The sequence below is a fragment of the Bubalus bubalis genome, chromosome 17 (genome assembly GCF_019923935.1).
Source record: "Bubalus bubalis isolate 160015118507 breed Murrah chromosome 17, NDDB_SH_1, whole genome shotgun sequence".
NCBI lineage: Eukaryota > Metazoa > Chordata > Mammalia > Artiodactyla > Bovidae > Bubalus > Bubalus bubalis.
Genome location: NC_059173.1, coordinates 605,477 through 626,308, shown reverse-complemented (window position 1 = coordinate 626,308; position 20,832 = coordinate 605,477). Strand labels below are relative to the sequence as shown.

Sequence of the window (20,832 nt, the reverse complement as noted above, 5' to 3'; positions counted from 1 at the left end):
ATGTCAATTATATCTCTATAAAACTGAAAGAAAAATAAATATTAGAAAATGAAAAAAATACAAGGAATGATACAGTCAACTGGTAAGTCAGGTTAGGATTGGAACCCAAGCCTTCCTCTTCAAATTCTGAGCTATTCAAATCGTGCCTGAAAGTAACACGACTCGGAAGCTGAAAACCTGCTTTGCTGAGTCACAAAAGGCACTAGACCGTGACAATTCCCCTTGAGTTTACCCCAGAAGGAACATCACCCACCACCCTGCAACAGCGGTCCCCAACATTCTGGGCGCCAGGGACCCCTCCGTGGAACAGTTTTTCCTTGGGTCAGGGGGAGATGGTTTCGGATGATTCAAGCGTGTTCCTTTCACGGTGCACTTTATTTCTGTTATTATTACAGCAGCTCCGCCGTGCTGGGGACCCCTGCCCTACCTACAGTGCAGGACAGGCTCAACCCAGCAATGAGAGTCGGCTGACCAGCAGTCTAGACAAGGGCTCCAATGCCTTTCTGGACAGGCGCTCTCTCCTCTACCGGGTTGCGGGGTGGGGGTGGGGTGTTCCTCAACAGGCCTTCATTCCACCCAGATCTGAGATCAGCTTAGGGTGGGACGAAGAAGCGCCAGGCCCAGAGCTGAACAAGGCGCACCAAACCCCGCTCCCATTAAACGGACGGTCCAGTGCGGATGGGGGTGCGGCCAGGGGCCGGGGGTTCTGGGGTGGGGACCCCACCCAGAGGGGTGGGATCCTGGGGGGCCAAGGCGGCAGGGCTCCGAAAGGACCCGGGAGCTTCGCCAGACACCATCTGAGCACCAGCGACGGTCGGCTCCGCCACCCCCTTAACCTGGCCGGCCCGGCTGCGGTCAGCCCGCAGCCGCGCCCGGGGGCCGGACCTGGCCTGCACTCCCCGCTTTGTTCCCAGAGCGGGTTCTAGAAGCACCGCCTCCCCGCAGCGCCCCCTGGCGGGCCCAGGAGGGAGCGCGGGGGCGCGCACGAGCGGCGCACGCCCGCTCTCGCGATTGGCCGCGCCGCGTGACGTCACGAGGCGGCCCCAGCGGCCGCCGGGAGCGGGCGCCCGCGCGTGCGCAGTCGCAGAGCGCTGAGGGGCGGGGGGAGGTGGCCGGCCGCTTCTCCCGCGTCCGCCATTTTGTTGCTGTGGCTCTCGGGAGCGGGGTTGGGCACGGCGGCCCCGGCGGCGCGGCGCTCCCGGGGGTTCTGGGGCTTGGCGCGGCCGCGGGGCTCGGTGCGGAGCGGCGGGGACGCGGGGCCGGCGCGCGCCGGGCCAGGACTGACCGGAGGCTCCGCGAGCGGCCCTCGCCGCGCTCGGCTGGGCCCGCGCCCGGAGCCGGCTCGGCCCGTGAGGCGGCCCCGGAGCAGGCCGGCGGCCCGGAGGATGTTGCGGGCCCGCGGCCGCGAGGAAGACGCGGGCGCGGCCCTGTAGGCGCGCGGTGAGCCGCAGGCCCGCTCGGCCCGCAGCCGCCCCGGGCGGAGCGTCTCCAGCGCAGGCGAGAGCAGCCAGCCGCGGCCCGCCCGGCCCCAGCGCCCGGCCCGCCATGTCCTCCGCCAGGTTCGACTCCTCGGACCGCTCGGCCTGGTACATGGGGCCCGTGTCTCGCCAGGAGGCGCAGACCCGGCTCCAGGGCCAGCGCCACGGCGTGTTCCTCGTCCGCGACTCCTCCACCTGCCCAGGGGACTACGTGCTGTCCGTGTCCGAGAACTCGCGGGTGTCCCACTACATCATCAACTCGCTGCCCAACCGCCGCTTCAAGATCGGGGACCAGGAGTTCGACCACCTGCCTGCCCTGCTGGAGTTCTACAAGATCCACTACCTGGACACCACCACGCTCATCGAGCCGGCGCCCAGGTGCGCGGGGGGCGCGGGCGGCGGGCCGGGAGCTTTGCGCGCGGTGTCGCGATCTTGGGTCGCCGTGGATGAGGCCGGTGCGTCTGACCCGGCAGGTTGAGCTGCGGGTGCCCAGTTAGAAGTGCCCTGCTTTTTGCCTTTCGTCACGTCCTCGGTGTAAATTACCTGCTGAAGCAGGGTTTTGTTACCGGTCTTGAAGCCGGTGTTGGACCGCGGATTGAGAATCTGAAGCTAGTCTTCGGCTCCCCGCCCCGCGGGTCCCTCCCTGCCCCCGCCCCCCACCCTCCCCGAGTTTGCACACCTTTCAAGGTCTCTCTCAACTCCACCGTTGGACCTCCTGGACTGCAGCCTTTGGAAACTCGAGAGATGAAAATGCCTTCGCAGTTAGAAACAAAATACCTTTAACTGTGAAATATCAGGGCCATATATTGATACCCTGGTGCCAGGGTTGAAATAAGCCAGGCTTCTATTTTATAATACATTAACTGAAAATACTGTAAAAGAGGTCGGCTTGAACGAGGAATTTTTTTCTTTTTTTTTTATAGTTTTCCCCCAAGCTGGGCCCTTAATGGACTGGAAATCCATTTGGTTAAATTCCAAGGTGGAATGAGTCTAGAATGTTACTAAGAGGAAATTTTGAACGACACTCAAGATTCTACCCTAGTTGAATTTCAGATGTACTTTTTGTATTGAGTTGAATGACTTAGTATCTATTTTAAAATAACCCAGATTGACACTGAGCATTAGGCAACCCTTTTTCATTTGCTTATTTGCCTTAATATTTTGCTCGAGGCTTCTTTTGTGTAAATTATGCAAAACTTGAGCTGAAGAGATGGCCTAGGATTTTAAAAATAAAAGGTATTTATTTTTTTAAGCGTTTGCTTAAAAAGGACAGGGTGCTAATACAGATTTTTTTCAGGGTGAGATGTTTCTGACCTTAGAGATCTGCTGACCAGATAGTAGTCTCAGCTCTGAACATTAGAAGCTGTCATGTTAAAGGAGCTGGATGCTTCTGTGGACTAGAGGTAGAGAGGAAATAAAGCCCTCATGCTGTAATGACGAGGAGATTAACTGCTGAACTAAATGGACTTTAAAAGCTGGGAGAAAGGGATTATAAATCAGATACTGTGTAACAAAGACCCAGACACCACGAATCTGATTGGCGAAGCCTCCAGGTCCCCGAAGAGCCTGGTAGCTAGAGTCAGCTTTCAGCACAACGTGATTCCAGTGTAAGAGGCCGGAGGGGCTCTCAGCACCCGCAGCAACGAGACTTCAAATGCATTCGCCTCTCCCAGCGCTCCTCTCAGGCACTGGCTGAGCCTCGCCACGCACCGGGCACCTCAGTGCAGCTGTGAGGGAGCAACTCGAGCCCCTTCTTGGTGGAGAGAAAGGGGTGCGGCCTTGGCTTCCCAGTGCCCACAGACGCGACCCCCAGCTTCCCTTTCGTGCTTCTTCCCAGATGCTTGTCCTCACCCCCTCCCGCTGCTTCCGGGGAGCCCGCCCTACACACCCACTCACACCCCTGGACCTTTGCTCGGGCCCCACCCGCCCCTCACCTGGGCAGCGCCTCCCTGCCGTTCGAGGCCTTTCCCTGACACTGCCCCCGCCTCGGGTCAGCTTTGCTTGTTTCTCCTCCCCTGTGCCCTCTGCCCCGGGCGTCCTGCTGCCGTTGAGTTTTTCCTTTTCCCTGGTGTCTCCGAGGGCTGTCACTGCGCCGGTTGAATTAGATCCTGGCAGGATTTACCTTGTTACACTGAATCTGGGTTGCCTCTCCCTGAGCCAGAAATCCATGGATTTGGGTGATGTATTTATTACTCACCTAGTATAGAAGACAAGGCTGGGCCAGCTTTGGCCAAATGCAGAAATCAGGCCATGTGCTTTCACGCCCCAGGCAGGGTGGATGAAGTGGTTAGGCTCTTTTAGGCCTCAGAACTGAGCTCCTGAAGCCAGAGCTGCTTGCGCTTTGGCTAGTGTTCTTTTTTGGGGTCCATTTTGCTCAGTAAAAAGTGACAACTTTATGGCTTCCTCAGAATTTAAGAATTGATCTTCTCTTTTTTTGTTGGGGGAATAACTTTTTTATTTTTTGGCTGTGCAGCATGTGGGAACCTAATTCCCTGACCAGGGATCAAACCCGAGCCCTTGGCAGTGGAAGCTTGGAGTCTTAACCACTGGACCACAGGGAAGTCCCCCCAGACATTATAGGAGAGTTACATCCCAGTGATACGTACTGGGAAAGAGGGATGACAGACCTGCTTTCTTCATCACAGACCTTGGATGGTAGTGAGACAGGCTGGAAAGGAGAAATGTAAATAGAATACAGCATTCGTGGGTGTTGTAGAGAAAGTCCACGCAGGCTGAGGGTCCAGTAGGAGGGGCTGACCTGAGGCAGTAGGGTCAGCGCAAGGGGGAACCGAAAGGGGAGCCCGGGTGGGGCCGGCAGTGTCGGGGGTGGCTCTGCAGAGGCAGCTCACGCTGGACGGTCAGAGGAAGGAAGCGGGGTGCCAGGGAAGGAGTTTGCAGTCAGGAAGTGACCTGGGCCGTTACCGCAATCCTGGTCACGATGATGACGACTGATGAGTTGTCCGTCCGTCCATGTGTCCATCTGTTGTAGAGACATTACGTAGACTGACTGACAAAGACTGATGGACGGCTGTGGTTTGGAGATAAGTTGCTGATGGGAGGGGGTAACGGGGAAGAGAAAGGAAGAGACAGGATGACTTGGTATATTTGTAGCTGTCTGTCCTCTGGATTATCTTGTACTTTTGTCTTTTGAGTTGTACTCTTCATTTCTGTCTTGGAGCTTACGTTTAAACACAAAAGGTGTGTCAGTGGCTTTTGACTTTTCAATGACAGATTTTAAAGGGTTCTTTTTCCACACATGGTGCAACTTTCATATTAAAAACTGTATGATTAACAGAACCTTCTCACCTCTGTCTTCCTTGAGTGTAAACGTTTCTAAGACCCTGCTATATTCAGTGTCAGGTAAGCGCTCCTGGGCTTTTGTCTGTTTTAGTAGAGGCTGTTTCCAGTTTAACAGCAGAGGTTCAGGCTTCTGAGTGGATTCAGTTTAGACACAAAGTACATTTTCCCACGGTTTAGAAAATTGAAAGTGTGCTTTGCATAGGTCGCTTCACTTAAAAAATTTTCCAGTTGTAGCTTATGTAGCTATATGATGTTTGGGAGGAAAACCATGAGAAGCAAAGATGCAAAAAACTGAGGCAACTGACTCACAGAGGAACCTCCCCCACCCCCACCCCCCCTTTTTCTAACTCAATCCATATTGCTCACAGCGCGCTCTGGTAGCACAGATCTGACATTGACTCAGCACTCCCCGTCAGGCTCTTCAGAGCTTCCTGGTTGCTGACTTTAAAGACCAGGTCCTCTGGTACAGTCAGCAACTGTGAGGGCAGAAAAGATGCCCAGCCTCACCTGAGCGCCTGCCCAGAGGGGACACTCAGGCCTGCCTGGCAGAGGCCACGCCTTCTCCCACTGCCGCAAGCTGGGTGTTTAAGGGAGCATTTGGACTTTTGTAATTAGGAGGAGCAGGTAGAAGAGGAGCATTAACTGATTTCAATCAACATAGAATTCAGCACTATGGATAACCTTTGAGTTTCTCCTTACCGGTAGCTTAAATCCCCTAAGTTCAGTTTAGATGGGAACAGAACCGTCGTGACGCCGGATGGAACCTCAGCCAGGCGGGAATTCTGTCCCCGTGGCGCCTAGAGTGCTGACAGTCGTCTGACCTGTGACTTTCTCTCGTTTGAGACTCAGATTCAGAGAACGTTTTATCTAGGGATGATTCTCTTGATCTGAACAGTTGGACTGGATTATTTCTGAGGTTCACTCAGGCAAAAGCGTTTTCCTTCGGATAAGTAAAAGGGGGCAGTGCTTTGTTGGTGGGAATTAAGATTATCCTAGAGTCGGAGCCGAGGTCCTGACCAGCGAGGTGGGGCTGCTAGTCTGGGATGATGGCCGTGCTGAGGCAAAAGGGCCCGGCTGCAAGCTGGGTGGTGCACGGGGCTTCCTTGTCTGGAACAGACTCACCGGGGCCTGGGGGAGAGGCTTCTCTCTGTCTGTGGCATCGTAGTTCTAGCAGGAATTTCAGTGTGTTGAGGCCTACACTGTACCAGAGCGCAACGCTGGACTCCAGTCTCGTCGTAGAAGTAAACTGCGGCCTTGCTGACAAGCTCAGCTCCCTGAGAGTACCGTGGATGGCCAGCCGGGGGTCAGGCAGGGCTGGAAGGGAAGGTGCTCTGTGGAGTGGCCATTGAAGGGTGCGGGCTGGTGTGAGAGGTGGAAGGGCTGCTGTGGCTGCTGCGAAGGAGGCACCGCAGGCCTGAAGGAAGGCCGCTCAGCTGCGACGGGCCTCCTGCACTTGGTGCCTGCCTTCAGCAGTGGGAGCGCTCCCGAGTCTTTCAGGAGAGAGTTGTCGTGGTCAGCTTTTACTTTTGGAGCCTGCTCCAGGGTGGGTCAGGGTGGGGAGAGTCTGGAGTGTGGCATGAATTAAGGGCTGTCTCGGGAGAAGGGAGCGTGAGAAGCTGGACTGAGGTCTCCTGTGTGGGGAATCCAGGAGGAAGCTGCTGGGGCCCCCTGCTCTGGGCAGTTTCCTGGAGGTGAGGCAAGAGGTGTGGCCTCAGGCTGATTGGACGGCGCCTCAGGTGAGCGATGAGAGGCAGGGCTGGGGGAGGGATGCGGGTTTGCAGCAGGGAGCCAGGCAGGGCTCGGCTTTTGGGGGCTTGTTAGGGCTAAATAGCCAGATTTGGGTCTGAGCCCAGGTGGAAGCGGCAGGATCCGCAGAGGAGCTGTGGGCGCAGAGTGAGAGCCCGGGGTGCAGGAGTGGGTGCGGAGGCCTGCCCGGGCCCTCTGACTGGACGGCCGTATCGCCGGCCTTCCTGGGGTGGGCTCTTGTACCATTGTCCTGCTTTCCGCCTTTTTGCTGTGAGCTCTTTGATACAGCAGCAGGAGTGAGTCTTCCATATCCTCACCCCGGGGCCTTCGAAAATCTGTCCGGCCAGTTGATTGCTTTGCTGTGTTAGACACTGTTAAAGCTGAAGATGCTTGACCTGTGGTTTACGCGTGCAGGCGGCCGGCCCGTGGGCTTTTGAGGCGCGTCCTCCGGCTTTTGCAGGGAGCGCGCTCTGCGCCTGGGACCCCGTGTGTGCTGGGTGCCGCTTACAGCCCTGGTCACGGGACAGATGCGGGAGGACGGGGCGCAGGGGCTGGCTCCGCTGTTGTGTCCTGCTTCTCTGGGCAGCGGGTCTGTGGTGGTCGCTGTGTCTGAGCCCGCACCGTCCTGCGTCATCTCTGCGGGGGGCTGGGGTGAAAACGTGAGTTGGAGAGAATGGGGTGGAGGGGCGAGTTGGTGTCGGGGTGTGGCTGGGAGTTTGGTCTCCTGTCACGCGTGGCGATGTCTGCACTCGCACTGAGCCAGAAGAAGCCACCGCGTCGCGCTGGAGAAGCTGTGAGCAGTGCCCCCTCCTCAGGGAAGGGCCTGCTGGTCAGCTTTGTGGGCCCTGAAGCCGTCACGGCCCGCCCGCTCGGACCGGCTGTGGGCTGTGGGCCTGCACGCTGTGGTTTGCGGAGCCCTCTGCCAGACTCTGATGGATTTTGTGTAGTGGAGTGGAGCTAAGAACCTTGGTGTGCTTGTTTAAGGGTTCTGTGAAAAGCTCTGGCAAGTCCACAGGAAGCTGGTGGACCACGGGGCGCCAGCCCTTTGCAGCAGTGCAGGGAGGGCCTGGCTGGCTGTGGGCAGCCCGCAGGGGGTGCCTCTGGACCCTTGGTGTCCAGCCTCTTTCTGGTTGAGAACCAGCACCTTCGTAAGCCCATCTTCCACGAGGTCTTTCGTGCTCAGCCGTGTCTGACTCTCTGCAACCTCATAGACTGCAGCCCGCCAGGCTTCTCTGCCCGTAGCATTCTCCAGGCAAGAATACTGGAGTGGGCTTCCATTTCCTTCTCCAGGGGATCTTCCTGACCCAGGAATCCAACACACATCTGATGCATCTCCTGCGACGCAGACGGGCTCTTTACCGTTGCGCCACCTGGGGAGCTCGTGTTTGGCTTTTTGTGCAGCACCGCTTGGTTGTCCCCTGACCCTTAGCGAAACTTGACCCCATCAGCTTGTGACACATGGATGCCATGTGCACTCCTTTGCCTTCCAGTCTGCCAGGATGACGTCTGCAGTCTTGGGAACAGGAGCTTGGTTTCAATTCATCGTCTCCCCCCTGAGCTCTTAGTCGAGCCTGCAGGTCCCTGGGTAGATGGACGTTGTTAGTGTTAACCTCGCTGAAGCTGCTCTGGCGTCCTCAGGCCCTGTGCTGTGGGACTCCCTGCTTCTCACTTTGAACTGTGTACACAGTAAAAACCCTCAGCGGGTCTGCTGTGCAGCTGAGCGCTCTTGGTAGTCTCTGAGGTTTGGGGAAAATTTTCACAGAGCCTCTGTGGCCCTTGAGACAGGAGCAGGGGTGTACATCGGGCGGTTGGGAGTGAGGCGCTGGCCGGGGCTCGGGCCGGGCAGGAGCTGCTGCGGGCTTGTCGCAGCATCCGTGCGGCCCGCAGGCCTCCAGGCCGGGGTGAGTGCTCTGGGGCCACGCGCCGGGCGCGCTCCCCGGGGGTGCTGTGAGGAGGCCTCAGACCACGCCAACAGCCGTGGGCGTCAGCGCCTTCTCACCGAGGCCGCTCCTGCTGCTTTCTCGGATACGTTGGTGCTAAGCAGTTTCCCTCAGTTGTCAGGGTCTTCAAGTAATGAGGCCTTGGAGGTGTTTCATCAGGCTGCTCGCCACCGAGGCGTCCTGACTGCTGTGCAGCGCATCATTTACATCAGAAAGATCTGCGTTTTGCCAAATGACTGTGCTTGGAGGGTGGTGCGGCAGAGTGTCCTGAGGCCCGTGAGAATGTCAGTGCATTTAATGCGGGGACCGGGCCTTTACCAGGAACACAGTCCAGGGAGATGACGTGCAGGAGTATGTGATGGCGTCATAGATGGTGACAGGCAGGGCCGTCCAGGCACGGCGGCTCTCTCGCAGCAGGCTCCCGAGGGCAGGCGCGTGGAGGGGCCATGCTGCAGGAAGACCGCCCCAGCAGGCGCGGGCGGGGGGCGACTGGCCACCTTAGGGCAGGGGCTGGGGACTTTTTCTCTTTTGTTTTCGGTTTTTTTTTTTTTTTTGCTATTGTAACACGTTGACACTTTTCTTTTCTTTTCTTTTCTTTTTTCTTTTCTTTTCTTTTAAGGAGACCTTTCTATAAATTAGAATGGTTCGGTGTAGGAGGCCATGTTGTGATGTTCTGTGAAACAGCTGTTCAGGTCACTGGGGAGAAGGGGGAGGCCGCCCTCTCCGGGGACACAGGGCCGCAGCCGGTGGGTCAGCAGCGTGTCCTGCCCTAGCACTCGCCTGGCTCGGAGACGGCTTGCACAGCTGCACCCCAAGAGGCGGAGACACTCACTCGGGGAAGTTCCTCAAGTAGCTTGGGCTTCAGAAAAGCTAAGAGGGGGGAATTGCTCACGGCAAAATTGTTTTTCCCCAAACATCATGTATTTGCAACTTTCCAGACACTCTTTAGGTGGAGGGAGACCTCCACGGTATTCCTGAGGAAGGGGCGTTCCAGGAGGGGGCTGCTTTTCTGACTCACTCCAGGGGCTTCCCGCCTGCGGGGGCTGGCTCCCGGGAGCCCTGAGGGCCGCGGTGCTCAGCGCAGGGCACGCGCCTCTGAGCTTGTGTGAAAACGTGGGGCTCGGGTGGTGATTCCCATACGAGATGCAGCGTGGTGGTGGTTTTTCTTTTTTTTTCCTTTTTTCGTAACGCAAGTGCACACTCCCTTTCCAGTTTTTGTATTTTGAGGGCCCTGAGGGCTCTGTCATCTGGGTGCCTGGGGAGGCGTGCAGGACGCCAGCCCCAGGTGAGGACCAGGAGGAAGAGTGTGTGGTGGTCGTGACGGGCCTCAGGAAGGCTCAGCTGAACTTAGTGGGGATTTTAAAAAGGCCAGGCGTCTGCGTGTGTAAACGAGAGGGGCCTGTGAGACACGGGCGGAGGCGCCGCGGTCAGGATAGTCGGGAACTCCTGCTGTGCTCAACTCGAGAAAGTCCATCAGGCACGGGGCCTTCTCCATGACGACGTGGAGAGGGAGGCGAGTCGTTCCTCACTCACAAAGCTTGGCAGACGCTGGTACAGAGTGAGTCTCCACCCAGAGTGTTTTTTTCTCGCCTTGCAGGTACCCCAGCCCGCCGGTGGGCTCCGTGTCCGCACCCAGCCTGCCCGCCGCGGAGGAGACCCTGGAGTACGTGCGGACTCTGTACGACTTCCCTGGGAACGACGCCGAGGACCTGCCGTTCAAGAAGGGCGAGATCCTGGTGATCGTCGAGAAGCCGGAGGAGCAGTGGTGGAGCGCCCGGAACAAGGACGGCCGGGTGGGGATGATCCCCGTGCCCTACGTAGAGAAGCTCGTGCGGGCCTCGGCCCAGGGCAAGCCCGGGAACAGGAATTCCAGCAGCTACGGGGTCCCCGAGCCCGCCCACGCATACGCACAGCCGCAGACCACGGCGCCCCCACCGGCCGCCGGCGCCCCCGGGGCCGCGGTCAGCCCCCTGCCGTCCACACAGAACGGACCTGTCTTTGCGAAAGCAATTCAGAAACGCGTGCCCTGTGCTTACGACAAGACCGCCCTGGCCTTAGAGGTAAAGGCTGCCCGGCTGGGTCTTTGGGCTTTGACACTTGGGTTTTCTGGGGTTTGGCTGTGGCCCTCGGGGATGTTAGCTCCCCAACTGGGGATCGAACCCAGGCCCTCAGCAACGACAGCGCGGAGTCCAGACCGCCAGGAAATTTCCTCAGGTTTTGTCTGTAATCTTGTTTCTCTAAGGCCAGGACTGCTCATTTAAGGTTAAACTGACGGGGATGAGAGCTGGGTGGTCGTGAAGACCACAGTGAGGATCCCACGCGGCCCCATGTCCTTTGCCATCCCCGCTTCCCCCACGGTAGCTGCCTTGCTCTGTGCTGCTTTCAGGGCCTCAGGTGTGGTCTCAGAACAGTTGGTTTTCTTTGCAGTAAGGAAGTGAAGTCGCTCAGTCATGTCTGACTCTCTCTGACCCTGTGGACTGGAACCTGTCAGGCTCCTCTGCCCATGGGATTTTCCAGGCAAGAGTACCAGAGTGGGTTGCCATTTCCTTCTCCAGGCAGTAAGGGAAGACAGTGGTTAAGAAAGACCCACGCCCTAGAGGTGAAATCAACACACAGCTGGACACACAGCTCCACGTTTCTAACGCTGTGAGCAGTTGAAAAACATAAATACAGGTGGACTCCTCTTGAGCTGGGCAGGGGAAGGATGTTTCAGCGTCTCAGGCTTCACTTACTTGAGATTTTGTAAATTATAACAGCGAGAAAGAGAACTTTAATGTTTTAATCACCGAGTTATGTTTCTCTAATTGTGAATTGCCTTATAAGAGGACAAAGGCTCTTGCAAGGCATAATGTATGACTGTGGCTTGTCAAAATACAAAGAGGTGTGTGTTGGGGGGATAAACTGCAGAAGGTAGGAGTTTGGTGAGACGTTGGTGCGCCCAGGGAACCCCGTGTGAACACAGACGCCATGGCGGCCTGCGGACAGAGGGTCTGGAACGGAGTTTGTTGCTCCCCGAGCACAGATTGAACCTGTGCCTAAGGTGCGGCGGGCCCTGCAGACCCTTGTCCTAGAATTGGGGTTTGGTGCCATGGCTCCTTGTGCCTTTGTTTGCTGGTAACTCGTGAACCACCGCAGCGTGAGGATCATCATATGGTCACGTGCGCGTGTGGAGGCCCTGAGACACAGCTCCTGCGGAGCCAGGCGCTCACCCCGAGGCCACCGTGGGGTGGGCGCCTTGCGGCTTCCTCGCAGCCCGCTGCAGGTTCGATGGGAACCCTGGTTCTCCTGCTTTTTCTCACTGGTTATCTTCAGATGTTTTGGACCAAGAGTTACCCAGTGAACTTTCCCCTGGAGGCTTGATTCGGAGCCCGAGGTGACTTCTCTGTCTCATGCTCGTCCGAAAGGAAGAGCCCCGCGGCAGGGGAGCCCTGGGCCCTGTGACGCTTCCCGGGAGGGGCCGACAGGAGGCAGGGAGGCCCCCACTGTCCGGGCCGGGCCAACAGGCTGCTGGCTTCTGTGAGGGTTCAGGCTCTGGGAGCACCCCCGCAGACCCCAGGGGAGCCAGGAGCTAGGCTCAGGGTTGTGCTGTGTAGCGGGCCGTCAGCACACAGGGGTGAGCGGGAGTCCGGGCTCCCAGTCAGAATGCCAGACCCTAAAGGAAGTCAGGAGCTGCGTTCTTACTTGAGCCAGGGCTTAAAGCCACACTCCCTTGAGGACGCCTGCCTGTTGACCTCTGACTGGAAGGTGTGCGGTGTAGAAACCCCATCCCCTCTGTTCCTTGGAGTGTGCAGTGGGGTGGGGGATTGTAGGGGGTGCCGCTCGCAGCTGGGCGAGTGGATGCGTAGACGGGCCCTGGGGAGACCAGGGTGGGGAGAAGGAAGCTGGTTGTGAGACCACCTGTGTTCGCAGCCATGCCGCTGCTCCTCCAGCCTCGGGCCCCAGAGACAGGCCTGCACGCCCCAGGCTCCCGGTGACGCCGCCCGCCCGGTCGGCCGCCTTCGCTGATCCACCCGGAGGGCGTCGTGGACCAGGAAGGGGCCTTCGCCAGATCCCACTGCACAGTGAGGTCTGCTCTGTGTGTTTACGGGGGCCCTGGGCCAGGCCGTAAAGAAGCGTTTTGTGATCTACCTTATCTTCTAAAACTGGTGCCTGTCCTGAGCCCTCTTGGGACACGTACAATCAGGCCACCAGGAGAAGTGGTAAAATTAAACTAGAAGGGGAGGCAAGTAGGGCAGGACGTGCCGCACTGGAGGCGGCGCTATTCCCTCTGAGCCGCTGTGACAGAGGGCGCTGCAGGTGGGCTTTACTGCCCGAAGTAGGTCACGTTTTTTTCTATGAAACTTGACTTTTGAAAGAACATTCCTGCCCGTAAAGCACTGTCTTAAGAGAGGGCTTTGATCAGACGCTTGGTTCTGTTGCCCCTTGGATTCAGTCTGAAGAGGGACCTCCCATGCCTGGCGGAGCAGGGCTGGAGGGGCTTCAGGGCAGCAGGGTTGGCCTTTCCGAAGAGGGATCCTTGGTGGAAGAGAGTGTTTGGAACAAGGGCCCCGGGGCCGCTACAAGCTCACCTGCAGCCCGAGCTGTGTCCTCTGGCCCAGCGGCTGCCCTGGGGGTGGTCTTGGACAAGCTTCTTACACCTCTAAGCCAGAACGGTACACGGTGGTTCCTTACTCATCCAGTCACACGTCCAAGCTCTGAGGGGTGCCTTATAGTGTAGGGTCCTGCCACCAAGGAGCTTTCCCCTGTTGGAAGCTTGGAGGCAGGAGCCAGCTGTGGGTGATGATATGGAGTCAGTCCAGGAGATGGAGGGAGCAGCTGGGAAGGTGGGGGGTGTGGTCTGGGACGACTTCCTGCAGGAGGTGACCCTCGAACTGAGCCTTGAAGCTGACTGGGTGAAGCGGGACAAGGCATTCCTGGCAGAGCAGGAGCTCTTGGGAACAGGAGAACACACCTGTGTGGCTGCAGCTGGGGGAGGTGCTGGGTGCTGGGCCAGAGACCGACTCTTGGACGCGGCTGCTTCTGTATCACAGGGCCAGGCGGACAAGACGGAGACTGTGAAGCCTGCCGACAGGCAGCTTCCCTTTTTACTGATCGATTTTAAGTTATTGGGGGCAGATGCTCGAGTCTCCGTGTAAAGATACCAGTCTCACACGCTCGTATTCCAGGTTTCCTGGCCTGAAACTAAAGGGAAGAAATCTGTTAGCCCTTCAGAGCTGTGCTTGGCCCGGGTGCACTCAGCCTGTCTGGGGTCTGAACGGGCCTCGGAGTGGTGGCGGGAGGGGTAGAGGCTGCAGTCTGCGGGGGCCCCTGGACGGAGCGGGGCCTCGGCACTGATGGGCGCCCAGGAGGGCTTGGCGCGTGCCCGTCTACCTGGGGCTGCAGTCCCCACGGCGGCCCTTGGCCTCGCCGTGGACTCCTCCAGACCTCCATCCGTCAGCAGGGGCTCACCGGGTGCTCGGGGCACGGGGGCCGGTCCTCGAGGAGCCTGGGACAGTCTGGCGGCACTGGCTCTGCCTGTGTGGACGGTCCGGAGGTACCCACCTGGGAGAGCCGCTCACGCTGTTCCTGCCTCGCCGGGGGCGCGGGCCTCGCTGTGTCCCCTCCAGCGGTCCCTCTTGAGGGTTCTGGTCTCAAGTCCCGGTGACAACGTGCGGCTTCGTGTTAACTGCAGGCAGCACAGACGAGTGGCCCACAGCCTCCTCTGCGCCCCTCCTGATGAGGCCCCGTCTCGAGGGGAGGACAGTGAGCTTGGTCTGGTGCAGCTTGGCCCTGACTGAGCCCATGCAGCCTTCCAGAACCATCTCCCCCTAAATCCTCATAAACCCCCTGTTTGCTACTTGTGTCCAGGTGTGGTCTCAAGCTCACTGTGTATGTTTTATAGAATTTGCCAACGTCCCTGTTGGAGCAGAAACCAAGAGAGTTGACGCTTTGTCAGGATGCCAGCATCCCGTGATGTAATTCTCTGCAGCAGGTGGCCCGCACGGGCCTGTCCTGCCTGCCAGCGGGCTCCGTCAGCCCATGGCCGCCCGTCCATGTCGGCAGGAGGACGCCCTTCATCGGGCGCTCTCCGCAAGCTCGCTGGCGTGCCCAGGATGCCCGCTCCCGCCCCCTCGGGTCCTCTCCGGTTGCCGTGTTGGCATCTCTCGGGTTGTCTGTCCCCCATTTGAAAACCCCTCAATGCTGGACTGCATCTGGTCTCAGAACCTTCTGAGTTGGCCTTTCTGTCTCCGAGGCCCATGTGTGGTGCCACTTCCTTCGCCGATGGCCTAGGGATCCCCAGGTTTCCGCTTCCTCCGGTTGCTTTTGCTCCATTGGTCAGAATTGGCTCATGTCCGCAGTTTCTGCCTCTGTCATGGGTGGGACCTGGCCGCAGGGCGAGTCTGGGTTTGCCCCACGTGGGCGGAGCTTCTGAGCCCCGGGACCACCGCGCCTCCCTCAGCCGCTCCTGTGCGCCCAGAGATGCGGGTCTGTAGCGGGAGCCAGCCTGGCGGGGTGCCCCCGGGTGCCGCCTGCACCCTCACTGACGTTGAGTCGTGGTCCTTCCCAGCGTCCGGCTTTAGGAATCCGTCCCTGAGGTAGCTGTCTCTTCTGGCATACCATTTTCTCACTGGGCTGTGAATTGGGGAATATTGTTCCTCTTTATTCATATGGAAATTGGGTGAGAGGACCGTGAAATTGGGACCCTGCTGCGGTTCAGACAGACTGGTCGTCATGCTGGCCTCGGTCTTCCGTATGTGGCCGTAGCTGTTGTGCAGGGAGGTGTGCCAGCCAGGGGCTTCACGGGGCACGTACGGTAATGCTTGCAGCTGCTCTGCTTCATGCACTCGAGCTCGAGCTTGGCGGTCTCGTGGTGGGCACGGGGCGGAGCCAGGGCTCAGCCCGCGGCATTTCTCAGCAGCTTTATTGAGGTAGGATTCACACATGATACAGTTTATGCACGGAACGTGCACAGCCCGGAGGGCTTTGGCATGTTACATCACTCATCTTTTTCCTGAGTTGCAAAGATGCCCTGAAGAAGGAGATGGCGACCCACTCCCATATTCTTGCCTGGAAAAATCCCACCGACAGAGGAGTCTGGTGGGCTACCGTCTGTGGGGGTCACAAGAGTCGGGCACGACTGAACACACACACGCTGTGTGTGACGAATTGCCGGGGTTAAGCACGCGCGTCAGTGGCATTAACCGTGCAGTGCCGAGCAGCCTCCACCACTGTCTGTTCCCAACACCTTTCATCGCCCTGGACAGAAACTCTGTGACCGTTAAGCGGGAGCGCCCCACCGTGTCCTTCGCCCCAGCAGCCTCTGGCCCACCTTCTGTTCTGTGAATCGGCCAGTTCTGGGTGCCTCGTGAACGTGGGACCTCTGTCTGCATCTGGCTCATCTCACAGAGGCTTGTGATGCAGCGAGTCTCTTCACTCTGCTTGTGGCCCAGCAGCAGCCTCTGCAGGTGCGCCGGCTTTGTGTGCCGTTCACTAGGTCATGGCCATGAGCGTCGGCCCTGCCTCCTCTTTCTGAGGACAGCGTGATGAACATGTCCATGCAGGGTTTTTTGTGTGAATACCTGTTTTCAGTTCTCCAGTGAAAGTCATTCAGTCATGTCCAACTCTTTGCGACCCCATGGACTATAGCCCTCCAGGCTCGTCTGTCCATGGGATTCTCCAGGCAAGAATACTGGGTTGGGTTGCTATTCCCTCTTCCAGGGGATCTTCCTGACCCAGGGATCGAACCTGGGTCTCTGGCATTGCAGGCGGATTCTTTACCGTCTGAGCCAGCAGGGAAGGCCTGGCAGTTCTCCAGGGTATCTGCCTAACAGGAATTGCTGGGTTGCTCTGTTCACCTTCTGAGATCAGCCAAACTGTTTCCCACAGCGGCCACACCAGCCTACAGTCCCACAAGCAGTTGGCCGGGGTTACAGTCCACAGCCTCAGCAGCACCTGCTGCTTTCCTTCTTTTTAGAGTTACCACAGCCGCCCTGAGGGCTGTGAGGTGGCAGCTCGTGGCTGTGACTTCTCTGATTTCAGTCACTTGAAGGGTCTTTTCCTGTGCCTCTTGGCCATTTTTGTATCTTCTCTGGGAAAATGAAGGTCAGGACCTTTGCTCATTTTCAAGTCGGCTTGTTTGCTTGTTGGCTTTTAGGAGCTCTTTATACATTCGGAGTCTGTGCGGTTAGGGTCTCTGTGCAGCGTGCTTTTCCTCGTCTGGGACGCCTGGCGTTTGTTTAAACACGATTGCTGCATTTTGAGCCCTGGATGTGCAGTAACGCAGATGACTGTTTCAGAGGCGTCCTCCCTTCTGTACATCCGCCTCAGAAAACACACCGCCTTTCTCAGAGTCCAGCACCTGCCCACCTGGGGCCCTGTGCTCAGGCGCCGTGGTGTGGGGGCTCCTCACCCTACCTGGCAGCTCTGGGTCTTTGGTCACTTGAGGCCAGTAGCCAGCTGGCTCGGACAGTAGCTTTAGCAGGAGGTGCTTTTTCCCAAATGAAATAATACAAGGTTGTTCGTAAAAAGCTGGGAACTACCGGAATGAAGAAGGCAGTCGAGGGGGGTGCCTGTTACAGGGGCAGAAAACATTGGAAACGCCATGAGCAATAGATGGAGCCTCGTGCGCACCCCACCACCCGCTCGTTTCGGCGTGTCCTTGGGGCGAGCGGTGCATGCTGGGTTTCGCCCTTGGCCCTGCTCTTCCGGGGCCTTCCGTCAGACACGGGGCAGATGGAGGGACCCGGTGAGCAGCCAGCCAGGCAGGAGCGCCCACACCCGCCTCTGACAGCTTCGTAAACAGCATCCACGAGGCTGAGCCCCCGCCTGACCCCCGCGCCTCCTTGGAGCCTGTGGGCCTGCGGCCGGCGTTGGAGGGGGCCCACCAGCAGAGCTGCTGCCCCCTGACGGCAGGGCAGCCCCGTGGCTCCGGGCCTCTGGCCGAGGGGGGTTCCTGCTGGCGGCCGCGCCCTCCCCTGGAGCGGGCTGCCAGGGGGCTTTGGCTTTCCTCGTACGCTTCCTGTGTGGGCTGAGCTGTTCCGAGAGCCGGGTGGTGGCTGCCCCTGGCGGCGGCGGCCAGTCCAGGCAGGGGCCGCGTCAGAGCCCATCCTGGGGGCCGTGCACACTCACAGTCCCAGTCGTAGCGCCCGGGAGACGAGCGAGTCCTGAGAACCGAGTCGGACCCTTCAGTGGCACCGTGTGTGGGAGTGGTTTTCGGAGGAAGTACTGACTCTGTCCCCCTTCTCCCCGGCAGGTGGGTGACATCGTGAAGGTCACGAGGATGAACATCAACGGCCAGTGGGAGGGCGAGGTGAACGGGCGCAAAGGGCTCTTCCCCTTCACGCACGTCAAGATCATCGACCCCCAGAACCCGGACGAGAGCGAGTGACCGCCGCCACCCCGCACCTGCTGTTCGTCCCGCCCGTCTGTCTCCTCCCGCTGGGGAAGCCCACTCTGGGCAGGCCCCGCGCTGCCCACCTCGGCTTTGCAGCGGTGGCCCCGCCCGGGTGTGCTTGGGGCTGCCCGCATTGTATCATAGTCGTGTTGTCACAGAGTAGCTGATCGTAGAGTCGCTGGATCATAAACTGGAAACACTGGTGGAGGCTCGTGGGGGCGAGAAGGTGCCCCCTGGCCTGGACGCGGCAGCGGGGCTGTGCCCGGGGACAAGCGGGGCGCAGGCTCTGCAGGAGAGGGCCACTGCCCTGCACTCTCCACGTCTGGCTTTTGGTTTTTCTTTCTTTCCCCCTCTGTTTGGTTTTGGAAGGCTTCGTTAATTAGGCCTGTTTGTTCTGAAGAGGTGTTTAAGTAGCAGGTTAGGTTCTGTGATGAGATCAGGGATGAGCGGCTATCACCGTGGGAGCAGGAGGGACAGAGCCCCGAGGCAGCGGTCGTCATGTCTGGAGTTGACCGAGCAGCCCCCCAGTGGCCCTGCGTTTCCCCGCTGTGCGCACAGCCTCCTGGACGACATGGCCAAAGGCGTCAGAGCTGGGGGCTCACCCTGTCTGCCGGCAGAGGAGGAGTGGCCTTTCCGTGAAGGCAGCCCTGGGAAGTATGGGCCCCGGTTTTCTCAGCAGTTGAATTCACTCCGGAGTCTCGCCTGCTCACCGAGCCCGGCTCTGCCTGGCCTTACGCTCGCCCAGCAGCCTGAGGGCGCGGGTGCCGATGCCAGCTGCCCCCCAGCACGACCGCATGCGGGCCCCGGGCCTGGGAGGTGAGCCAGCGCCCACCCTGCGCTCGGTGTCCCTGTCGGATGCTCGAGGTCTGTTCACATGATCCCACAGCACACGGCCGGCCGGGTGGAACCTCCGCACAGGCCCTGTGCCCGCCCTGTGGGCCCCAGTGAAGACAGTCCTCTGCTAGAATGCGCCCCGCAGCCCCGGCTGGGGTCGCAGCCTAAGTCCTGTCCCTCCAGTCTTCTGTGGCTGGGGCAGAACCCCGGGCTCAGGGATCATGAGGGTGGGAGCAGTTTCTCTGCGGTCAGAACCAGCAGGCCCCTGCTCTTGGGCTCTCTGTCAGCTCTGCAGTCGGGGGTGGCCGTCGCCTCCTGGTCTCGTTGCTCATGTGGCCCTGTCCCTCTGTGGCTTCATGAGAGGCTGTGCTGGGCTCCTCTTCATCCCTGGGCACCGTGGTCACCTCCGCTCCAGGCTGCCCGTTGCCGCCGCCTCCTGTTGTGAGTCCAGCCGCTGCTCACCTGTGGCTAGTGGCGTGGCCGTGCCAGGACCTCTGCCTAGGGCTGGCATGTGCCGCGTCCTTATGCCGGTGCCCGTCTCCGCGGCTGCCCTGAGATTTGGAGCCCAGAGTGGACTGAGCCTTGAGCTCTGCGCTCTGGACGTGGGCCAAAGCAGAGCCTGTGACTCCGAACCTTGTCAGCTTTTAAATCAGGGAAATGTCTCTTTACACTCAGTATATGGGAAACGGCTGCCCGCCTCACCCTGCCCCGGGTCCTGCGGGTCTGAGAAGACTGCCCCAGGAAGAGACCGGAGGAATCCTCAGAGGTGCCGGCCCCCAGGGCCTGCTCTGCGTGGCCACTTGCTCTGCCCTGTGTGTGCCCCTCAGCAGCTCAGCTGGACGAGGCCCTGACAGTGTGGCCCTGAGCGCACCCTGGGCGGGCTCTCCGTGACCCCTGCCCGCCCGCTCCGCCCGGAGACGCAGCCCAGGAGGGGGCCCCGCGCTCGTGAGGGCGTGAACATCTCACTTGGGAAAGGGATGCTGCCGAGCCAGGGGTTTATAATTTAATCCTTTAATGTTGTGTTCATTAATCTCTTAAAACGAGTGAGTCCTGAGTGCTCTTACACAGAGCCCGAGACACCCCCAAGCTCCCCCGGCCTCCAGCGCTGGGGTGCAGGTCCACGTCCCCGGGGCTGGGCGCGCCCGTGGCTGAGGGGCGTCCCCCGGGCCGGGCTGGGGCTCTGCAGGAGGCGCTGTGGCCTTGCCTCGACGGCCTTCACGTGTGTTTTAAAGTGACAACCACACAACACAAACTCTTCGACCTGTAACTTAAAGATCATAAACTTCAGGCAATAATATTTTCTGTGTAAGCTTTTAAAATTATTTTTGGGGATCATAGCTTGTTTTATTTTGTGCTATAAAATTAACAGTATTAAATGACTTATATTCTTAGAACACATGGAGTGTCTTTTCTTAACAGATCAGTGCCTTTTTATTTTTGTACTCCGTTTTGCGTTCTGGCCCCAGCCTCAGCCCCGTGTCTCCATGGCCTGTCTGTACATTGTCTCAATAAACGTGCACCGCCGGTGCTGGCCGTGGCTCTGTGTCCGTGTCTCCTCAGCGCTGCCTGCAGGCGCTCCCGCCCCAGCACGGCCGCGCAGCAGTGGCCACCTGCTGCTTGCGCTCGGCACCCAGCCCTGCAGCCCCGGACCCGGTGGGGGGAGATGGGGGCAGCAGTTCCAGGCCTGGCACCCCCGGGGACCCTGGGCTGAGGGCGTCAGAGCGTCTGATGTTCAACCTGGCCTCAGAGCGTCCCAGGGCAGGGCAGGGACCCGGCTGCCTTTCTTGACTCCCACGCCTCCCTGTCTGGCCTCCAGCTGGGGCGGGGCCCACCTCCTGATGGCCCCGCAGCCCGCGGCCCGCACCATCCCTGCCCCTACCTGTGTGTCAAGACGGCCCAGTGTGAGGTCTGCAGAGGCGGGGGTACCTGGCCATCTCACGCTGTGCCTCTAGGACCGCGGCTCTGGTCCCGGAAGGCGGCAGGTCTTGGGGATGCCTGTGAAGAGTCCTTGAAGTGTGAGAGGGCACAAACTCGGCAGCACAGGGCTGGGTTTCCCCGTGGCGGGAGCCCTTGACAAATGGAGCCACCTCCCCGCAGGGTGGGCAGGTGTCAGGGCCTGGGTCCTGGCCCCCCACTTGAGGCTCCCCAGCAGGAGGGTGAG

The 20,832-nt window shown here is 59.2% G+C and overlaps 1 protein-coding gene across 1 annotated transcript; it reads left to right on the top strand.

The window, feature by feature from the left end:
- Positions 1-1,538: 1,538 nt before the first annotated feature.
- CRKL (CRK like proto-oncogene, adaptor protein) lies at positions 1,539-20,208 on the top strand. Its single transcript, XM_006065575.4, has 3 exons — positions 1,539-1,856; positions 10,062-10,524; positions 17,697-20,208. Exons 1-3 carry the CDS (start codon positions 1,546-1,548, stop codon positions 17,829-17,831), a joined length of 909 nt encoding a protein of 302 aa, XP_006065637.1. The 5' UTR covers positions 1,539-1,545; the 3' UTR covers positions 17,832-20,208.
- The last annotated feature ends 624 nt before the right edge of the window (positions 20,209-20,832 follow it).